At 32.1% G+C, this 23,924-nt stretch overlaps 1 protein-coding gene across 1 annotated transcript in view; it reads left to right on the top strand.

Annotated features, from left to right (window-relative positions):
• Positions 1 to 23,924, top strand: part of LOC149085581 (proto-oncogene tyrosine-protein kinase receptor Ret-like) — a 137,157-nt gene that overhangs the window by 80,860 nt on the left and 32,373 nt on the right. Inside the window, exons 7-15 of the mRNA XM_089233709.1 lie at positions 4,885 to 5,004; positions 6,641 to 6,875; positions 12,414 to 12,434; positions 13,196 to 13,408; positions 15,477 to 15,731; positions 15,913 to 16,166; positions 16,304 to 16,451; positions 19,580 to 19,690; positions 22,252 to 22,451. Coding sequence (XP_089089835.1) covers positions 4,885 to 5,004; positions 6,641 to 6,875; positions 12,414 to 12,434; positions 13,196 to 13,408; positions 15,477 to 15,731; positions 15,913 to 16,166; positions 16,304 to 16,451; positions 19,580 to 19,690; positions 22,252 to 22,451 — 1,557 coding nt within the window. The remainder of the gene's footprint in view (positions 1 to 4,884; positions 5,005 to 6,640; positions 6,876 to 12,413; positions 12,435 to 13,195; positions 13,409 to 15,476; positions 15,732 to 15,912; positions 16,167 to 16,303; positions 16,452 to 19,579; positions 19,691 to 22,251; positions 22,452 to 23,924) is intronic.

The raw sequence follows: 23,924 nt of genomic DNA, 5'->3' as shown, positions 1-23,924 counted from the left end.
AATAGAATGAACTCATGCATTTCAATTTTTTTATTCACAATAAATAACATTTTCTGACAATAATTTTAACATTTATAGAATTTTTGCAACTTTGAATTTAATTTAATTTTCGCAATTTGTTAACCACATCCTGAATCATTGGTAATAAATGCTGAAATACTTCCAAGTGAAATATCTCTTCGAAAATAACTCCGCAGAGCCGCATTCGTATTTCTTTAATTGAAAGTCTTAGCATAATGGGTCTACATAAAAAGTTAATTTTTCAATTTTATTTTATATATACGATCACTTAGGAAAAATTTAAGACATTGTGAGTAACCCCACGTCATTTGAAAACCTTTTGTAATTGAAAGTATGTATCTAAAGTCAACGTTTAGCTGCCTGTATAGTATGTATATATTTAATAATAAAAAATATATTTTTTTCTTGTTGTGGCGTTCTCATTGCATGCACATTTAGGAAAAAAAACTGTATGCACTCCATCTGTTCAATTTTTCCTGAAGAATTTCAAAAGAATTTCACTTCAAAGCAATACTTTTTTTTCAAAATTTTCGAAGTTTCTAAAAAATTCTGTATTTTTAAGATTCCTTCCATTCAATATACGCAAAAAATCAATAACCTACATCATTCTTTGGCGCTTGCTGTAAAGAAAGTATTTTTTCCATCAGTAGTTCCAATCAAAGTGATTCATAAATTGAAATCTATGCAACAGCACCTACAATAGTACGCGAGTTACTGTGTGTGAAGAGACATGTGAGAATTTTTTACTTATCCGTACCAAAAAAAAAAAGATTACTTTCTTATTCACTTTTTTCTTCAGATTTTCTGATTATGGAGAGCGAAAAAAAAGTAATTATATTATAGGCCACATCTTGGACACCAAAAAAATGTTGTACAACTTGAAAAGCTAAGATATAAGGAACGTAAATATATAGGGTGTCCTATAAGTCCTAATTCGGCCTTTATCTCTTCAACTCTCATGTATACATAAATCACCTTGTACCAGTTTTGACAGCGAAAACAAACACAGTGTGTCACAAAATAAAATAAAAACACCTTTTTTACACGGTCTCCCTATCCTCTTACTTCCAATGAGAAAGTTGTTGCCCTGCCTTTTCTGAGCCCAAGAAAAAAACGAATTGAGCCCGCGTTTCTAACTGCAATATTCGCATTCATAAATTGGAGGAAAAATGGAATGAATCAGCATAATGAGCTTGTCCTTTAGTTTATGATTTTTTTTTTTTTTTTTTTTCTTTCCAAATTTTTCGATTTTTGAATTCAAATATCTCTACGAAAATTTTACTTGAAACATGGATTTTTTTCATGGACTCAGGAGACACAGCACAACGGTTTTCTAATTGGAAGTTAGAGGACAAGGGGAACCGTATAAAAATTTAGATTTTTTTTTTTTTTTTTGAGGCACATTGTACTTTCACTCTCAAAAGTAGTGCAAGGTTATGTTCTCAACACATTTTGAGCATTTTTTTTTTAAGGTAGACCCATACCTCTACGACAAACGGTTTATAAGATGAAGTCCAAATTAGGACTTGCAAGACACCCTGTATAAATGAAATCTTATTTATAATCTTATATATAATATAATTCATAATCTTATATATAATATAATTCATATCTTATATATAATATAATTCATATCTTATATATAATATAATTCATAATCTTATACATGAAAAAACATATAATATACAATTTATAATTTTATATATAAATATAATCTTACTTATGAATAGCTATTCATAGCTGTGTGTGATATGCGTCGAAAAAAATAAATAAAAATTAAAAAAGACCATTTCTTTTCCTTATCGTAAATTGTTGAAATTTTCGATTACTTTTCTGCTTTTTTAGTGGATCTGTATTATCACTTCTGTATATTTTGGAGTTCGAGGTAAATCGGGAAAAAATAATAAAATTCTTGGAATCGCTTACGTCTAAACTCGCTTCTGGTTTTTCGTAGCGTTAAACAAAGAACTTGGCTGAAAACTTCTTCCGCATAAATTTCGATCGAGTTAAAGCACATGCAATTATGCTTCTCATGGGAATTTAGGAAATCGATGATGTTCACTTTCAGTCTTTGAGCAAACACTCACTTGCCGTCTCGAATTCTTTTTGTTTTTACTGTTCTTTTATCGGAGTCATAACAAATCCGTTTTAGTCAATTCACAAAACCGTAACTTTTTGTTCTTCCTCTCTTGATAACGTGAATATTGACTATTTCATAGAAAGAAATGCAACTTTAATGTTTTTATAAACGCTGGATATTCGTCATAATATTACACCAATCTAGAAATATATATTAAAAATTCTGGGTTATGCATATTTAGGTGTCTCTAATTATCCGAATGTGGGATTAAGGAAAATTAAAGTATCTGACTACGTTGAAAACGTCATTTTCGAAAAAAATATTAATTTTTCATTTTTTTTTATTCTAATTTTTTTATGAATGCTCTATCTCTTGTGATTCCAAAACAAGCCCTGTTTTGTTTATACAATGCTTAGAACCGAAGTTACTATGTTACCACTTTACTGTTACGTTTTCACATAAAGTATAATGTGCGAATAAAAAATTCGAACACGTTTTATGAAGAATGTTTTTTTGACATTTTACTTGAGTTTGAAACACGATTTCTAAAAATATATTGATTGTGTCATTACAAAATTTTAATGTGATACTTTCCCTATATTTTTAAGGTTATGAACGAAAATCTCAGGTCTATCACGTGTATTTGTCCATGTATTATATACACGATATCTGTTAAATGAAATTTCAAAAAATTCACGTATACATCAACAGATTTAAGTGTAACTTATGAGCATGCGATACAATCCTTTAAGTTTTCATTTACAATCTTCATCATTACTAGCTAAATATATATTGTGAAAATAGCAAAATATTTCATTTATAATAATTCTTTGCACTCCTGTTTCGAATATTACATGAATTTTGCTTAAATTTCACATAAAAATGACTTTTTCTTAGAAAATTACCTAGGTAGTCCAAAATTTATTGTCGTTATCACCATTTTTAGACATTTTCTATCAGAAAATGTTATTAAAGTTCGCTACAGTACCATTGTATAGAAAAGAGCTAAGAAAGGCAGTGAATACTTAGCTTAAAGTAGTAAAATATACGTGCTCAAAATACACGTCTAAAAGGAAAATCTTGTAAGGAACAGTTATTATTTTTGAAAAACAATACAATCATAATGTGCTTACGAAATGAATTAAAAATAAACCTCTGCCAATAAGAATAAAGAATCATCTCTAAATATTTTATTTTAAACAAGTAATGTTTAATCTTCGAAGTGAAGTTTTCAAATAAAATTATGTATAACGTGGGTATGAAAAATTTCGATCAAACAGCTAAAAAAAATTATCCTATTGGTAATAATCTCGAGTAATTAGGTGGAAATATAAACAAATATGGGTAACTACGACATATATTCCAAGCTAATCTCAATCAAGTTTGACGTTGGTATAAGCTTCTATGTATATGTAACATACTACATTTAGATATTTTATTATTTAAAAGAGAGAGTTAGTAAATAAGTGATTTTAATCCCTTTTCAGATTCGTTTAAAACTTCATAGGAAAAAATAGATTTCCCGGTAAAGTTCAAAAGCTAGTTAATAATCACTACCAACTAGTAATCCTCTTGTGGTGGATATATGCTTATTTTATTTCTATTCATAATTTTTAACTGAATATGTATTATGGAAATATTTCAGTCATTTAGATCTTATTATGCGTATTAAATACGCTTGATAATAAGCTTAATAAGCACGCTTACACAAGACGACTAATAAGGTAAGGTTATGAACTGAAGGATGTATGAATTAAAAAAGTATACATTATTATGACAGTCAAAGTGTCTTGTATGTGTATATTCATGGGAAATAAGAGAACAGAACTATTTTAATGATCAAGACTGTTTAAAAAGGACAATCCTATTTGGATTGTTTCTATAACAACCAACTCTCTTATTAGTGTTTCATTCATTTTAAATAATGCGTTATCGGAAAAATATCAGTAAAATAGCAGTCAGTCGCGTGTCAAAAATAGGAAAGAATAACACTTCGAAAATTTTCATTTTCAAAAACTCAAACAAATATGGCGAATTTATTAACGATGGTTTATAACTGTATATACTTTATACTTGATGAATTATTATTATTTCTCGACAAAACTTTTTTTCGTCTTGTGATTTGTTTTCAATTAACCTGTATCCTAAAAGAAACTACACTGAAGTGGAAGAAAATTACACATAATAATGATTAAAAACAAATACAATATAGAAAGTTATAACACGTTTGATTTTCACGAACAGAAGATTTATCTTCGATCGAACTGTATACAACAAAACCCGAGAGAGAAAAAATAGTTGATTTCTCGGACGAACGTAATAAACTAAAGATCGGGAAACATAAGATGAAAAACAAATCAAATGCTTTTATCGAAATAAGTTTATCCGGAGTTTATGAATATTTAAAAACCGTTGTGGGGTCAGCGATGCCTGTGGTATTCCCCCTTATTTGATCGGTTTTTTTCGAAAATAAGGGACTTATAGATAGCGTCTTACTACGCTATCTATTCATCTATAGAAATAGTCATTGCTTCTTTCCTATTCCAAATATCTGGAAGGTATTGTCAACGTAAGTTCTTAGATTTATATCTTTGTTGACAAGGAATTGTCCAGAAAATTTGTTCGATGAAAAAGATGAAATCGTCTTGTTAAAAAAACATTTTTGATTGATTCGGTAGAAAGCACAGAAAAAATACTTATGCAGTATATATACATTCCATTTTTAATATCTCTATAATGATTCTTTAATTTGTTTTCTTTTTTTTTATTCCTCGATGTTTCAGGTCAACTTTCACGTCACAGTAACAAATTTTTCTCATATTCTGACTGAGTTAGGGCCTGAGAACTATGTTGAAAGCCTGAAAGAAGTAAACGTTTCATTGAGCGCAGCTCCTTTCACAAAAGTAAGCATGCGTCCAAATTTCTGTAATGATTAAGTCATAATTTTGACGTTTCTTCCTCACAAAATTAGAATAAAAATTTGGTGATGCATAATTTCAATGCATTTTAATAAATATTTAAAAAAAAAAGATTATCATGTCTTTAATGTTAACCTTTTAATGGCCCATGTTCCAAATCAAGTGCTATTTTTGCGTAAGAAAAATATTTTTTTTCTAATTAATAAAACCAATGTTCCCATGTTCTCGATTGGGAACATTGGTTTTATTAATTAGAAAAAAGTATATTTTTCTTACATAAAAATAGCATTTGATTTTTTTTTCTGAACGTGTGATATTCCAAACTTAATATACAAAATAAAAAGGTTATTCATTTCAGCACTCGTGCATTTAATTTTATTTTTTTAAGCCACCCACACTTTTGAGTAAAATAATTTGTTTTTGCTTTTGATTTTAAAGTTGTTTTTATGGGCATGGGCATACTAGGAAATTTTTCATAGATTTTTCGGTTGATATCTCTAAACTAAAGGATCAGACAGGAAATTCAAAGGAAACAATTTTAAAAAATCAATCTAATTCTTAATTCGGTTCGTAAAAGGTGAAAAAAATTATAACTATATTTTCATTTATTTTTTACAGCTTCCTAAGATTTTTCATGCAAAAACAAAATTAGCGAGTTCTGTTTCATTAAATATTGGTTTTAAAATATTTTAATTATACGGGCAATCAGGTTTAAAATTAAACTCGAGAAAGTTCTTATTAAAAGCTCATGAGTTAAATATTCTTCATTTACACAAAAACCTTAATATATTTAATCGAATAAAATTATTCTTATGTTTTTTCCAATTCCATGAGATCTGATAACGCGTCTAACATTGGATTACGATATCCACTTCTGCCGCTTTTTTCATCAACTATTTTCTTCGAATCACATTTATTATTGTCCAGCTAAAAAACAGAATAAATTTAATATATAGATATTAGAATAAATAAAACAATATGGGACTCTACTTTGCTAACGAATAAGAATATTCTACCAAAATTGTTTTTTCTCAATCAAAGGGAGCCAAAGTTTTTCCCTAGTTAATGTATATATATGTGTATTTTAGGAGTCCTTTCATTAGCTTCCTGAAGTAAATTTATAACATTTAATTAACAATAATATAGAATGTTAGCTGTAGTTGAATCAGATATAAAAAAAATCTAAGAAAATCAAAGAAAGCGCTATTGAAACAAGCCATTGAATTGCGATAAAAAAAAAACTCACACCTCAATTTTCATCGTTTAATGCCAAGAAAAATGTGAAGTACTCTTATTGTTTAGTCTCAAATTATTTTCTTTATAATTTGTTGCCACATTTCTGTTAAATTTCTATCCTAACAAAATTTATCACACCTTTTATCACTATTTAGTGCGAATTAGCTCATTTAGTACATACCTAAAAACTATTCAGTTAACAAATAAAAGGATAACACAGTTTCTTTCTATGCACTCGCATATTTTTAATTTAAGTAAAACAAAAATATTTTCCATCGTCCTTTTTTATTTTACAGTAATTCAATCAAGTTTTAGGAAAATAATTATCGCATATATAATGATAACTTTTTGTCATTTTCACGCAATATTTTTTCTTTTCATTCAGATCCATCAGTTGGTCAATTTTCCTGTCGAAGATGAAAGAATTTCATTTAATTTTAGTCGATCTGAAAACTATGAAAAGTATTTCACCATTACAAACCACTCGGGAGCAGTCTTTATCAATAACGTCGAATTTCTCAAAAATTATAAGCCCGGACAAACACTGTACCTGTTCATATCTTGGTATTTCAAGGACACAAATGGGACAGTGACCCTGATTTTGCGTTTTGTTAAAACAGGTATGTGTGTGATGTTTTTCTGTGTTTCTTCAATAGCATTAAAACTTTTTTATATCAATCAAAGTGTACAGGTGCATACACACTACTATGACGTGACGTGGGACCACATGGTTATGAGTGTGTTATGAAATTCCATCTATGAGTCTTCTGTAGGTACGCGTACGTAATATAATATAATGACATAGTATAATATACATATTATTTTACACTATATTCAATATTCCTCATCAAGGTCATCCAACACCTGTCTCACATCCACAGTGTTGTAGAAAACTGGATTTCGAAAAGTCGAAACAGTTGTAAACTCCCAAAACAGTAATAGTAGCTATCACGACCCATGTACACTTTAATCGCTTTATGTCGATTGATGGGGTGATGCATCTCAACATCAGACTAGTGTGAACACCGTATTGTGTGTGATATGATCCCACCCCGTCTGACCTGACGTGATCCCACGCCACGTCAGAGTAGTATGTATACACCTTACGAAATCAGTCTATGTCAGAGTGAATAATATTTGATGGCTTGTATTTTATGGATCCCCGAAAGTACCCTGTATCAGGCCAAAATTAAGATTTTTCTCTGAACTAGATGGCTCAGAATGCCTTCACGTATTATCCTGAAGGCAAAACTTCAAATCATCCAGATACGTTCTTGAATTCAATCAGCAATTGGCAACGCAAACGAAATCTCTGTTCTAAACGTGAGTCGAATTTTTTCGGTGAAAGATAACGAACCTTATTGTATCCCAATCCAACAAAGAACTTATTTTTTGCTTGGATACTTTCGATGTTTGGAAATTTCGATGTAGTTTCCTGAAACCGCTCATAGCTTAAATTCGAAAGTGTTAGGAACTCGAAGAGCTATTTCCTTTACAGAAACTGCTTTGACCTTTTTATCAGTAACTTCACCAAGCAGTTATGATCCCACATTACGACGAAAGTGAACGTTAACATTTTTATTCGTTGGCTCATACGGCGGACATGAAATGGCTACTCTTCGCCGACATTTTCTATTTTTATTCACTTTATTCGAAAATTCGTTCGTCAGTGTGAAACGATTATTTCTCTTCCTATAGGCCATCAATAATGTATTTTCCAAGCGTTCGTTCTTTGTTTTAGAGCATTTTCGGTATAGAAAAGATTGGTTTGAATGTTTACAGACTGAAGATTACCGATTATATACTAGAAAAGAAGCACCAATTATTAATAATTTTGGAATTTTATGGGGCTCCATGTTTATACTTTCTATTTTAATTCAGTGTTCTTTCACTCTTGCTAACCATTTTTTTTATTTCCACCTCATGTTATTAATCCAGTTCACAAAACTAATACACTTATTGTATTGTAATTAATAAAATACAATATACAGGGTGTCCTGTAAGTCCTTATGTGACCTTCATCGTATCAACCGTTCGTCGTAGAGGCATGGTTTCTATTTAAAAAAAAATGCTCAAAATGTTTTCATAAATCACTCTGTATCAGTTTTGCGAGTGAAAATACAATGTATCACAAAATAAAATCTAAACTTTTATACGGGTAGATTGTCCTCAAAATCCCAATTTAAAAGTCGTTTCCCTTTCTCTCCTGAGCTCAACAAAAAAAGTTCTCATGTGTCCAAGTGCAATATTCACGGATATGATGATTTTTTAATTCAAAAATTGGAGAAAATTTGGAAAAGAACAGCATAAACTTAACACTCCTTCCCCTCGTTTATGCTATTCTTTCTTGACCTTTCTCCGATTTTGTAATTCAAATATCTCAACGAATATTGCATTTAGAAGCACGGAATTCTTTTGAACCATCAAACAAATGAAATTGAGAAATAATTTCGAACAAATAACTCTTCAATTATTTTTTTCCTCGTTTAAGTCGGGGTCTCATATACATATATTGCCCCCTTATATTAAGCTGACATCTATTAAGATGTCACAAAATTTGATGAGTTGGTGGCCCGCGGGCTTCGGTTTAAATTTGGCCCCCCGTGTCTGAAGTTGAAGACCTCAGATTTACTGAGTGGATTCGGAAATCAGACATGATTAAAGAATTTGACATTCTAAATCAGTAAAAAAAATGCAAGGAAAATACATGAACTGCAAAAATTTGCGATTAAAAAAAATTATCTTTTTTGATTAAAAAATTACAAAGTAGCTTCCTTATTTCAATTAGAATTTTTTTTTTTTTAAAATCGAATCTACGTTCGCTTGTTTGCCACGTTATTTAGTGCTCATGGGAACATCATGGTTATGTAATGTATCATACGCCCCAGAGGGATTACTAAATAGTGGTTTTCGGAACCAATGCATTGCTCGTGTAATTTATTACGGAGCAATCTGCTATATTGTCAGACAACCTTCCCTTTTATTTCTTTTCGGACAGAAGCCATTATTATCTATCGTAGCAAGATGCCTTATAAACTTTGTCTTGATCAACCTGCACCATTATTCTTCATTTACAGTCTCATATTCCGATTCTTTCATCACTTTTCTTGCGTATATAACAGGGTTTTTACCCTACGCTTCCTTCAATGTACTTTGTCTAGGAATATTTTCTTTCTTTGAGTTAAAGTATCAGTCGTATTTCATTTCCACTGATTTCAAACAATCTCGTACATCATATATAATTTGTCTTTTAATTATTTCTATGGATTTAGCTTATTCCCATTTCTTGTTGAAAGTTTTTTTTGCATTCCATTTTAGATAGAAAATAAGTAGATAATACCATTAAATAAACTTCATTTACGAGAGGTAGTTGGACAAGGACAGTTCGGCAGAGTTGTTAAAGCCGATGCTTTCAATCTGACTCTCACACGTTATGAATAGCCATGAAGATTCGATGCAATATGATCGCTCGATATCTATTCTTATCAATATAATTTATTTCTTTATCGACATGCTGAATGGACATGTGATCATACCATTTTTTGGCAATTTCATTGTATTTATAACAATTAAATTACCGTAATCCCGGGCATTAGTCGGCATGCTATTAAAGTCGGAGGACACCAACTCTTTGAATGTTGGAGTCTGGTCCATTCCCGGCATGCCGGGAAAAGCGAAGTTCAATAATGTTCACATAATATATTCGGAAGACCGATATTAATCTGTATCAAATACTCAATAAATATGCAAACTGGAATAAAATAATAGTTTTTACTGTAACAAACATTTTTTTTCCGAAAGTTGATAACGATAATGAAAATTAAGCATTTATTTATCGCCCTAATGTAATCATCGCCAGTCTAACACGAAATATACTGCTTCTTTCACGTTTTTGTGCATGTTTATAGAATGATGAAATATGCTGTCGCTTTTGTTTTACAATATATCATGTTTTGCATTGCAATTCTTTAATGTTTTGCTCTGCTTATTCAAATCTCGAACACATTATCAAATAATACATAACCTCCCATAACGGACACTTCCGTTAGCGGAGACCTCCCATTAACGGACCCCCTTTTTTTAATTCTGTCAACGGGCCTCAATGTATTTTACTATCCAGTAACGGATACTCCTCGTAAGCGGACATATTCTTTAGTCTCATTCATTCTTTAGTCCCGTCCGTTATCGAGCGGTTCCGCTGCACTTTGCATTTTTACTTAGATGATTGATTACTTAATACTTCGCAGTCTATTAATTTTTCTATTTAGCTTATCTAATCTATTAAAACGAACATGCTGACGATCCGACTTCTGCAAAAAGCAGACATAACGCAAGAACTATCTGAAAACAGTTCGCAAAACACAAAAGATCCTAAAATGCAGAAAGCAGATAAGGTTCAAATCAACTAATTCAATCGATTCTTTGAGTCTAGATATTTAAGAATTTTCCAGAATCTGTGACTCGAATTTCCCGGAGGAAAATGCTGCTATTCTGGTCTGCTTCGCTGTTTCCCGGCACGTTGGCTAATGAGGGGAATACGCTAATTAGAAGTATCACAAACAATAAAATTTGGAAATCAGTATTCTTTCTTCTAGTATTCATTACCTACAGTACATCTAGATTTCATTTTTTTTTTCATTTGATATCAGTATATTTTACAAAACCAATTTATTATCTGCATTTAAAATCGAAACTACCAAGTTCAGTCTTTATATTTCTTGAGGTTGTCAAAATATCTAATCCAAATATTTCAGAGTCAACTCTTCAAGAATATATGGTATCTTAAAAAATGGTAGTCACCGATTCCAACAAAAAATTTCTCAGCCATTCGCTTAGTATAAGCATTGATCTAGAAATGCAAAAACGGTTCGTATTCGATTGCGTTCAAGACCGAACAGCTCTCGTTTATCTTGATCCGACGTGCAATAAAGGAGCATAGGCTCACGTTTTCAAATAGATTTTCTAAAACTTTTTATCTGATCTCGAAGACGAAGGTAAATTTTTCCGACTAAAGTTACTTTTGCCTGTAGTCCTTCCCGTACCTTTGGTTTCGCATTAAATATAAAATAACATCTCGATGGTTTTTTTGGGTTTTTTTTTTTGTGGAGAACGTGATACGGTTTGTTTTATCTCTCTCTCCGAGTTTTATATTCACATACTTTTTACATGCACTGCTTTTTATAAGGCAATGGATGATGCCAAGAGGATTGCCGTCACAGATAAGTCCATCGCATCAAATACTAGGCATTACAAGTACCATGCAGGATTACTCTCCGAAGGACCAAAAGATTTGTTATTATGTCAAACGGACCATCACTTCTTTGACATTTCAACTAAATTTCTCTTCAACATTTCTAAAGTTACCAGGGAATGTAGATGATGAAGGGTTGCAGATGAAAAAACAATAGTACAGTTTTTTGGAATTGAATCAATCACGGTAAAAAGAATTATCCTCAATAAAAAAATCGGTCATTGCCATGAAAACATTTCCGTGTAACTGTTTTACTACTGGATTAAAATCTGGTATTTTTATTCATCATTAATGCCACAAAATTATTACATAATTATTACATCATAAAACATACATGTATAAATATATTGAATATAGTTATTATTCTAATTATAGATCACCCAAAGGCACTTCAAGTAAAGTAAAAAAATAAAAGAAAGAAAAGAAACAAAAAAAAATCATAAATTTTAAGGAGATTCAATTATTTTAACTGAACCCCCCCCCCCCAATAAAAGAGATTTAATCCCATGGAAACTCAAATTTCCTTAATTGTATGTGTATCTTCACTTTAATGCATACAATGAGATTGAAGATCGCAATCGATTTTTAATTGTACTGTAGTGAAATACGAAATCTCTTATCAGTTTTCATCTAATTACCTAATAAAAAAATGGAAAAGAGATTCTCAGAATTTAGTTTCATGTTTTTTTCTTCTAAATTTGTCCACGTACTTTCAAAGTTAATCCTAAGAATTAATTTGCAAAGCACAATTTATTACGCAATGACTCTTAGATTTAAGATATTTATTATTATGAAATAATGATTACCGGAAAACAGCAGCACATTCTAACAGATTTCTTGCCGAATCCAGCTATCAATCAAACTCATAATAATAATTATTATTTTCTTAATTTTTGCTGCATTTTAGGAGTTCTTTGGCAGAAGTGTGGTGAGTGCAGTATTCTTGTTTTTCATTTAATGTGTACTTATAAAAGTGTTCTATCTTTTCTAGACTAATGTAGGTAATGAAGAAAAACAATTCTTCTATAGAAAACGATGGACTTTTGTTTTTGTAAAACTTGTAATACATATGAATAATAATTGAAAAAGTATTTTAAAAAAAATAGTTAAAAATTAATATTGCGAAAAATATAAAAAAATTGCTTTCGCGAATATATGCTGTCATGTGCAGCGTTGTTTTGATAAAATCTGAAACAAAGCTTTTAAGTTCCCATTCGTAGAAAAAAATTAGTCGAGAGAGATAATTATATATTGTTCCCTTTTCTCTTTAATTATGAAGAAAGTAATTCACATTCTTTAAAAAGAAAAGCATTTTTCTAATTAGAGTTTTTGAATATAACGCTTCCGAATACTCATACTAATTTAACTCGAGCTGATTTTTAACTGAAACTGCTTAAAAGAACAAATATCAATGATATTCAGAGAAATCTTACTGATAATGAAAACCATTTGTGTGTGTGTGTGTGTGTGTGTGTGTGTGTGTGTGTGTGTGTGTGTGTGTGTGTGTGTGTGTGTGTGTGTGTGTGTGTGTGTGTGTGTGTGTGTGTGTTTCGTAGAAACTGATCTCGTGGAGTAGCAGGTGTGTTTGTGTGTTTTTGTTTAGAAAATAATCTTTTTTTCCTCTTCCAAATTTACAGAGAAACTATTTTAGATCATTTATCTTTTGAAAGCTGTGTTTTTCATTGTTAGGAGGAATGTGCTCTGTACACGATGACAGTGAAAAATGTAGTTCTTCTTGTGGTCATGGGGCTAACAGCGGATACTGTCAGTGGCGTTACAATAATCTAACGTGGCCAAGCAGAAACTATTCCACGTGTTCACCAGATCTATCCACGTGCCCGAACGGGGAATGCGATGAATTCGAAAATGCCAACCCGACGATATGTCCGCAAGATTGTGCTCGTAAATACATTAATTTTTTAGATGTGCAAACTCTAAGCGTTTCAGATTTCATTAACTTATAGAAATGTTCAAAGCTTATCATGAATTCAAAAAATAAGGAAATATATAATTAACAATTTTACCATCTTGTATTCTCGACTTTATTTTATTCTTTCTGATACTGAACTCTGACAACTGAAACCAATTGAAATGATTCTCAAACATTGTACGACATTTTTATAACATAAATATTAGGGTTTATCCAATTAATCCATTAATCGAGTCAGTTAATCGATCAATTGATAATCGCAGTTAAAAATTTTAGTCGAGTTTATCGATTTGATCAATCCGAATAAAGTTTGCAGAAAAAAATTGTAATTTAACTTGATTTATTTGACGAAACCGATTTTTGACGTTTTAAATTATGTTCCTATACGTGACGTTTTAGATGAGTGACAATATTTAAAAATATTTTTTAATCAATGTATTAATCAAATTTTTCGGCATTGGGGAATACATTCAGTCTTTACATGTATATAATACAACTATTTTGACATTATTATACAATTATATGAGAAATGATAAAATTGTTTGCCAATTGCGACAACACCTCACGTTCTGTCTGCAAGTAAATTGAGTATTAGCTTCAAACGTAAAATCTCTTGACTGCTCCAGCTGGGACGGGGGCAGGATATAGGTGGCGGAACCCTAATGATTCAGGTTACTTGATCCCCAAGAATTTTTTCTGAAGCTTGCCCTCAATAATTCATAAACATACAAAGCAAACCCCCCGCCGCGTGTTTTACCGAATTCTTTATCTACGAAAAGTTTGGCAGTCCTAGCAACCCTTCATTGTTTTGCCTTATCGGATGGGGGAGAGGTGGCACTTTATTGTCACAGAGCAACTTACATTCCGAAATTTTGAAATCAATGAATAATATGCAATGTAAATTCCAAAAAATATGAACATAATTTTTTTTTTGCGGGGTTGAGAGCCCCCGGGGTCTCCCGTTTCCCTAAAAACACTCATACGACAATATTTCGAATCAGGCAACCCTAGTTGTTATGGTTTAATCTAAAAATATATAAACATTTGCAGCAGCATCATGAATTTTTTCATTAGCGGTTAAAAAGACCGCTCCGATAGTTTATTGTGTTTCATTTTTATATTTGTTTACATCTAACGAATAGGTGTATGAAATGAAAAAAAAAAATATTTTCATAGAGTCAGTTATAGTTACGAAAAATTTTCGATTAAAATTAAACTAATCGGTTGATTAATCGATCAAATATTTTTGATTAACCAGTTGAAAATTTTAATCTATTCTCAGCCCTAATAAATATGGACTGCGCATCCTGCAAAAATACTTTCTATCATTCAGAAAAAATCCCAAATCCGTTTGAATATTGCGTCATCGACTCGGTAGAAAGTTTAAACATGAATATGTCTTTTGAACTTAGTTACAGGGCAATACGACCTGTTTGGTCAGGTAAATGAAATTGAAGAATTCTTCATATAAATAGGGTATTTGGTGCCTATCAGCAAGATCTATCTTCATCTTGTTCATAGATCAGGATAGACCTCGGATAGTGCTGAGATAACGCATAAAATGATTTAGTTTTGAAAGTGTACCGCCAGCCTGGTGCCAAACCAGAACGCGTATTCTCCATTGGATTTTTCTTAATGAGATCTATAAGTTTCTATATATGCATCTAAAAATACTTGTACATCTCGTATACGTCTTGAGATATAAACGTTTAAATTATTACCGTTACGTCAACTTTCCGAAAATGCAGCCGGTTTGTCGAATAGCTAATTTACAAGACGTATTCACGTCGAAAAAGAATAAAATGTCAGATTTTACACAAATTTTGCATAAATTTAAAAAATATATTATTGTAGAAGTAAGATTTTCCCTTTACCGAAAAATTAAATTTCCATTCTTATCATGTGAAATCTAAGCACAATGTCTTCTCCTCTATTCAATGATCTAGCGAATAAATAATCTGTAGAACATAGATCTAGATAGAAAAATCTCAAGCTTTGCTCCCATTGTATAGTAAATCTCTGATGCATCTTCATTCTTAGGTCATTTTGTTGGTGAAGTAATTCTGAACAGATGGGGACGTGGTTTGAGTAGTGCCGTTGGTCCTTGCAGTTGTCCTACTCCGAATCGTTGTATATGCGTCAGAAAATATCCAGAGGATGTACATAACATGACAGACTCATTATCTGCACAAAATTCCTCTTTATACATCGAATATGAAGAGAAAACGGAAGCATTCACTGATGGAAGTATTAAAATTATCGGTATCAACTCCAGTTCCAATGACATAAATATAAGTAAGTTGAAATTTATGTCACTGAAAATTGTGAAAATTTGTTTTCAAACAGAGAAATGCATTTGATTTTGTATGAATTTAATAAACACGGGATATATATATAACTTGGTTAGAATTTAAATGATATTTGACTTTTCTATCCTAAAATTTTAATGATAAAATTTTATTTTAAATTTTTGCAGAGAAAAAATGGTTGCCAGACTGTAATGTGAATTGTATACCGTATATCATTGTTGGAGGTTTCACCCTTTTAGCCCTTTTGTTTATTTTCCCATTTGTTCTGTGGTATCTCCGCCAAAAGAATAAAAATATTCCCAAATTTACCGAGAGCCCCTTCTACGTCTCTGGATCTGTAAGCGAACTTTCTGACAATCCTCCAATGCCATGCAGCTCTCGTGATCACAGGTGTCATCCTGAAGACCGTTTCTTAGCATATGTGAGTAAAGCAATTTTTATTTCACATTGGACAGACATGGATTCGCTTTATCTCACTACAGTTCTCGTACATCATAATTTGTCTTCTAATTATTTCTATGGATTTAGCTTATTCCCATTTCTTGCATTCCATTTTAGATAGAAAATAAGTGGATAATACCAAGAAATAAACTTCATTTACGAGAGGTAGTTGGACAAGGACAGTTCGGCAGAGTTGTTAAAGCCGATGCTTTCAATCTGAATGGAAACAATGAAATGAGTACAGTAGCTGTTAAGATGCTAAAAGGTTAGAACTGTTGACGTTTTTTTGAAAGATATTTTTTTACTTTCAAAATGAATTTAATCTATGTACTGTCATAAAATCTCGATACAATAATACCTCAGCTAACGAAGATGGTTCATTCCGGAATCGCGTCCGTTAGCCGAAATCTTCGTAAGCTGAAATGCGATTTCACGCAGGTTTCTATAAAAAGTCGTTTAATTCGTTCCAGGTACCGATAAAAATTTAAAGATAAATTTTGTAAAGCACCAAGGAGCGTTACAAAAAAGACAAAAACTGACCGAAGGTGGAAATGAACAGCTTCAAAATTGGGTAATTGAGAATTTACAGGAAGATGAGATACTGAAGACCTTTTTGTTTTACACTTTGTACAGGTACACAACCAACACCAGTTTTAGTCTACTAAAGCTGGTGTTGACACAACCCAGTCGAGTTCGTAGGTATCCTCATCCATTTGTGATTCGGCCAGCTCACACACACACACATTTCTGTCTTTGATACAGTAGAACCTGTCAGTTTAGACACCTCCCTACATTGGACGGTTTCGAATAGACACTGACCATAATCGGTTCCATTAATCCTATAACACAGTGTGTCCACAATACAATACTTAAATATCTTGGACAGCTCTCTAACTTGGGCAGATTTCAATGGAACCATAGATGTCCAGCTAGGCAGGTTTTAATGTACCTGCAGCTGAAAAATATAAACTCTTAGAATGTCCAGAATGTTCGATTTGATCCGTCTTGCACTGAAAGAATACATGCTCTGAAAACATGGACTTCTTTTTTTTGTTTTTCAATGCATTTCCTACCAGTTGAATCTATCATTTTACACGAAATGGTTCAAAAATGTTCAGAAAGAGAAGTGGGGGTACATCTAGAAAAAGATTTTGATGTGGACATTAGTTAATCTGGCACGAGTGACAGTGATTTTGATGATGATTGGCGCTAAAATTCAGCTCACGACGTGGCTGTTTCATGTTAGGACATACTTCCATATCAAGACAAATGCTCGTTAGCCGAATCTATATTCGTTATCTGAGGCTGAAAAGTCACGAAAAAAAAATCGTTAGCTGAAAAATTCGTAAACCGAAGCGTTCGTTAGCCGAGGTATCGCTGTTAACTTATGTGTTCTACAAAAAAAATAGATGCGGTACTTGTTTACTCACATATTTTATCAAATTCGGATTAATTGTTTTCACAAGCCTTGGAATGAAGGCGATAGACAAAAAAACTAACTTTACTTAAGCAATGGTAGTACGTATAAATAAATCACGGAATTTATTTTCACCCAATAAATATTAAATTAACTTGACTTCAATGTTTACCATAGCAACCTTATTTGCTTTCATTTTGAAAAAATTCAACGGCGGAAAAAAAAACCTACAATAAAGTGAAACGGGAATATAATCCATGTATTTGCTAAGATGGATCTGCGTTGAATGCATTTCAACAGAAAGAATTTTTAGTTTTTTAACCATTTTCAAAAAACATTTTAAATCGTAATTCAAAAATTAGTCTGTGTTTTTTTTCAAATCTTTTATTTTGACATAAAATGTACTAAAAAAATCTCCTTCATTATTAATTTCTGCATTACGGACCACACATCCATCAGTGTCATTTTTTTTTCGGAATCACATCATGTTATGTACATTTAAAAAAAAAATGACGTGACATTTCTTTGAAATGATAAAAATGTTAATATTGAGGACATAAAAGTAAGAAAAAAATTCGAAATTAATGGAATTTAAATAAAAGGTAACAACTGTGTTTGTGTTTTCTATTTCCAAAAATATTCTGTTGTAAGTGTAAATATTCTGTCGTTTTTTCCACTACATCTCAAAGCATTAGTGAGCTGCACTTCAAAAAAAATATTGTTTGCTCTACTCGTAAAAAATTAGAGTTATAAGCACATTTCTGATACCGAGAGAAATCAAAATATATTCACAGCGGTCTTATTTATTGTGCTAAATATTTACAGACATAAACGTGATTTACATTAATTCGTGAAAACCTTTGTGTCTGTCTTAGTCTTATCACACCTTACGTGATAGATGACTCTGTATATATAAATTGCATAAATTGACCCAGGTTACTATATATTAACAATTTATCACAACGTTTTTAACGCAATATCAGGTAATATAATCCTTCGTAATTTTTTACTTACTAAATTATTATTTTTAAATCCTCTTGTACTTATTCTTTGGTACGCTTATGCTACTGGTTTTTCAATTACAGTCAACCCTCGGTTTACGAACTAAATTCGTTCTTAAGTCCGTTTGTAAACAAAATTGTTCACAAACCGAAATAATTTTTCCCGTATTGTAAAATGGATTAATTCGTTCCTGGGACCCCAAATATTTCTAGTGTTCATTTTTACAACAATCCTTTACGCTAAAGTGAATAACATAAAACAAATCATACTGACACCAAAGCTGGTTGAAAGTCTTAATGCAGGTTTTACCAACACTGAAAATACTTTCGTCGAGAGAGAAACAATTACGAGATAACGGGCTTATGTCCAATAGCAAGGAAAACCGAACCTATGTTTAGTCTAATTGATTTAATCTACTAATCTCTGAGTCAAAATCCTCGAAATTTCTGCCTGTAAAGCAATGTGGCCAAATGCCTTCAAAATCGAATTCATGATTCTGCAAGTCACTTGCTCTGTCAAGCGTTATCAATAATCAATATGAGCAATGCTCATATTGATTATTGATATGAGATTATCATTAAAATGATGTTTCCAGAAGTCAGTGATTGTTTATTCTGTGTCAGAGATTACTGAAAAACATCTCTGAAAAATTTCTTTAATGTAAACCTCCTCTAAGCTTGAAATGGCATGCTGATCCATGGGCTGGATAGGAGGAGTCATATTTCGAGAAAATAATTTTTTTAAAAAGTCGTCATTTTGCAAAATAGACTTCTCAATTTCTCTATTATTCCTTCGGATTTGATCTTGTTTTTTTACAAGACAGGTCATAAACAGAATCTATTTCTGTTGTTCGTAAACAGAATTGTACGAAAACAAAGACGTTCGCAAACCGAGGGTTAACTGCAATCCTGAAAAATTGTCGTACTCCATCCTAGTCTTATTCATTCAATTATATATTATTCTGCTTCATTCAGTTGGAGACACTACTGAAAAAGATGTTCAAGACTTCATCACCGAGTTTAGCCTCCTGAAAGAGGTGTCTCATCCCAATATCGTTCGCTTGATTGGTGCTTGCCCTCAGAAAAGTAAGTGAAGTAACACACGTCACAGAAAAATAAAGATCATTCAAAAACAATTTAAAAAGTGTTATATGGTTTTTTTTTTTTTAAGGATACGCGCACATGCTCTTAAAAATCATAAATTATTTTGGTATATTACTGCATAAAACTGGAAATAAGGTATACTCCAACATGCTGGCAAAACGAGTTCTTATACCGTGGTATTACCATACCTACAGAGGGACATAGACTTGGTTGAAGGGGTGCAGAGAAGAGCTACGCGTGTCCTTATTGGCACACAGGGCTTGAGTTATGAAGAAAGACTTCATTTTTTGAATATGTTTACATTGGATGAACGCAGGTGTCGAGGAGATATGATCGAAGTGTTCAAAATTTTCAATGGGATGGATAGGATGGACCATGAACTTTTAGTACACCGCCAATCGACTGCTTTTACAAGGGGACACCAGTATCGATTGGTGAGGGACAATGCAAGGTTATGGTGTCGCAGGGAATTTTTCTCCAATAGGGTTGTTAATAAATGGAATAGCTTACCCCCGGAGGTAGTAAATTGTAACACAATTGACACGTTTAAAAAGAAATACGATAAACATGTTGGGGTAAATCGAGAAGCTATCCATTCTTAGAATAAGACAACCATAAGTAATCTTTATGGGCATCGTATAATATTTTATCATGTGTATATATTGTTTGTAATTTGTGTTAATTGCATTTTTAATTGGGTTGCTGTATTTTTGAAACATATGACAACCATATTTTTATGGGCATCTTTTTATCAGCCACCTCGTTGGGCATTTTGCCTGTTGTGGCGTTGTATTTGTATTTGTATTTGTATTTGTATTGAATATTGAAACATGTTGGGGTGAGAACAGCAGTCTGATTAGAAAATAGCCTTTATTAATTTTAAATGTTTTTGACATTGTAACTTTTAATAATGCGCCACCATATCTGCATTTTGGAGACTCAACCATCCCGAATAAGGTATATTTTTTGTGATTTTCGTAACTGTATTTTACTTGTAGTCAATTTTGTATAATGTGTGTGTGTGTGTGAGAGAGAGAAATTACTTCAGTGGAAGATGTCTTCGACGATTTTTTGAATTAAATCTCGTAAGAACTGTGAGAAATAAAGTATTATTACTTTCCCATTCAGAAAGAACTGAATATAATTTGCATAATTTGTAAAAGTAGATAGCATCTAAGGTACCTGATGCAAATTCGTATCGATCGCAAAGATTTTGTGCCCGTGAGCCTTTTCAAGGGATTTAGGTAATTTGCGAAATAAAATGACGCTTATACGTTATATAGAGTTGAAATTTCTGGATTCCACACCACTAGAAGAGTGATACTAATCAATAAATCTGTTATAACCGTTAGATTTCTTAATAAATCGCATCCTATTCTTTCTCTTCAAATTGTATTAGGTTATCTCACTAAATGCCAAACGTAAATATCAAAACGCCTACAGTCAGTCGGTCTGAACTTTCTACCAAAGTAGGTATCTCAGCACATTTCTTCTTAATTTTTCAAACTAAAACCTGTTGATACTGTATGTAGTTTATCAAGCGTACTAAAGAATAAAGTTTACTTTTATTCTTCTTAAACGCTAATTTTCAATTAAGTCAAGAAAATTGCATTAGCAACATTATAGTCACTGACACAAAATTCGCATTTCTATATTTCATTATATTAACTTTCTCTCAGAAGGAGAAAAGGAAAAGGTTATTTAACTTTCTTTAAATCAGAATAAATATTTTAACAGATACAAAAATTTATGCATAGGTGGCCACATCGATCTCATTTGATGCGAAATGGTAATTAAAATTCCACAAAAGTGGTGAGGAAACGTCATTTTTAATTCCATACATTAGCAGAATAAATTTCCTCTATAAATGTTAACTGTAGCGACAAATATTGGAAATCTATACACGTGGAGTGTTCAGACTCTTTCGTAGGAATTTCATTGATAAGCTGTCACACAAGCTACCTCTATATACCTCTAGAAGGTATGAAATAACAGAAAATATTGCGAACTAACTGTTATCCGCCACGATGAAATATTCGGATTCACGTGGTAGGAATTCCATTCGCGCGGATCGTTAAAGGAAATCATAAAAGCTAAAATCTAAAAAAAAATGTAACATTTAATTGTTTACCTTAGCTTTTCTAAATTTCCATTGTGAAAAATCAGTTGAATTTAAAGGATACTGATAAATCTTTTTGAAACTGGAGCTTACAATTTTTTACATTATTATTACGTGTTCTATAATCATTGGTGTTCCACGAGAGCTTTTATCAGGTTTCACATTTTCAGAAACTGTAAAAATTTTCATATAATATAGAAACATTATGGCACATTTATATTGTGCATAAAATAATGCTTGAATTTGAGGAATAAGCATTTATCACAGAAAATCGTGCAACTCTGAATTCATGTAGGGGTCGGGGTATTTCTGCATCATCGTTTTATATTTTTAATTTTGGTATCCGTTTCCAAAGCTTCTCGAAAAATTCTTAGTGTATTTTCAAGTTTTTTCCACGTTCTATAGTGTTTTCTTACATCAATAGGTGGACTATTCTATATAGTTGTCGAGTACGCAAAGTACGGCTCTCTACGAACGTATCTAAGAGAATATTATCTACGCCCTCAAAGAATGGGTTGGATGCAACGCGGAGGACCCATTCCTTGTGACCCGAACTTGAAGAGAGAATTACTTTCGTTTTGCTGGCAAATATCGAAAGGAATGGCATATCTTTCAGACATGAAGGTTATTTTGTTTTCTTGTTTGATTTTTTTTTCAGTAAAGTTTATCTCGTGTGTGTGATTGCCACTTATACCATTTTCATCGCTTGAACTCATCAAGTCAACCAGGTACTGATATAACTCAAACAGTCACTAAATAAACAATGCAAACTTGAAGTCATTCGTTTCAAGAGCGATCTCAAAATATCTGAAAATATAATACAGATCTTTTAAGAAAAATTACGTAGAAAAGACATTTTTTCTAAATTACTCTAGCTGGGTAATTGCGTATAGATCATGATCACTGGCGATTCAGTTCGACTGAAAGTTCACTATAACAGTAAGAAACTGGTAACAAAATTTTAAACATTCATTACATAGTTTTCAACCCAACAAACTTACGAATATGCTGAACTACTAAGTATAATTCATCTTTATTTCGGCCAAGAAATTGTTACATGATTGTTTTCATATAAAGCTTTTGGATTAAAATTCATGACTAATAATGATTTTTGAATTTCGTGAACGAATAATTGATGTATGATTGTTATATGACTTCTTCGAAAATATTTAGCAAAACCTTATAGTCTGCTCGTAAATTGATTTCTTTACGTAATAGAAAATGAATGGCGGTTTCCCATTTGTGATAATTCAGTCGAACTTGCTTAATTCGAAGCTCAATGGGAACAGACAAAAAATTCGAATTACCCAATTGATCTATACGGGATTCATAAAATGACTTCAAGTTGCAACTTAATCATGTTGCATAGAATTAATATTCACATAGAATTAGGGTGCATAGCAAACAGGAGTATGGCATTTTACTGGTAAACCGTTGATCCTAGAGGTCATGGGCGGAGATACGGGGGGGCTGCATGGGGCCATTGCTCCCCAGCGTCAAAGGTGGGTTCTACTGATTTAATGTATATATGTATATATGATTTGGCATCACCAAATTGGGTCCCCCCCCCCCCAGACTTCCAAGATTCACGGAAACAGTTAGTGGCCATCAGTTACGAAACTGTTTCCCAAATTTTGCTAATCATTTGTATGGTATTAGGTCAATCTATTTCCATTATAATTTGTTAGAAGAAACTGATCTGAAGAGCCCTGTTTACAGAGGTTGAACGGCACAATCCATATCGGGTATACACAATTTCGGTGCATTCCGACTGAAGAATGTTAAAATGGGCATTAAATTGTCAGAAAAAAAACTAAAAAATTACGAATTAGCATTTTTTTTCCTACACGGACAGTCGCTTCTGTAATTGCACACTAATAATTTTAGCGGGGCTCGGTAGCCCAGGTCGATAAGATACTCGCCTGAAGTACCAAAGGATGTTTAGAAGTGTCGCGAGTTCGATACCCGGTTCGTCTTTGTCAGAGAACTTTCTTGACACAGGGGTACAACAGAGACGGCGACATGACCACAGAAAAAATTGCTACCGCAGGGAGTCCCCATCGAGGGGTTAGCGCACCAACCTCTCGATGGGTATAA

The sequence above is a fragment of the Pholcus phalangioides genome, unplaced genomic scaffold, assembly GCF_987345545.1.
Source record: "Pholcus phalangioides strain wild (caught in Gottingen) unplaced genomic scaffold, Ppha-v1.0 ptg000007l_1, whole genome shotgun sequence".
Classification (NCBI taxonomy): Eukaryota; Metazoa; Arthropoda; class Arachnida; order Araneae; family Pholcidae; genus Pholcus; species Pholcus phalangioides.
Note: the sequence above shows the minus strand (reverse complement) of the source record. Positions and strands in the feature narration are given on the sequence as shown.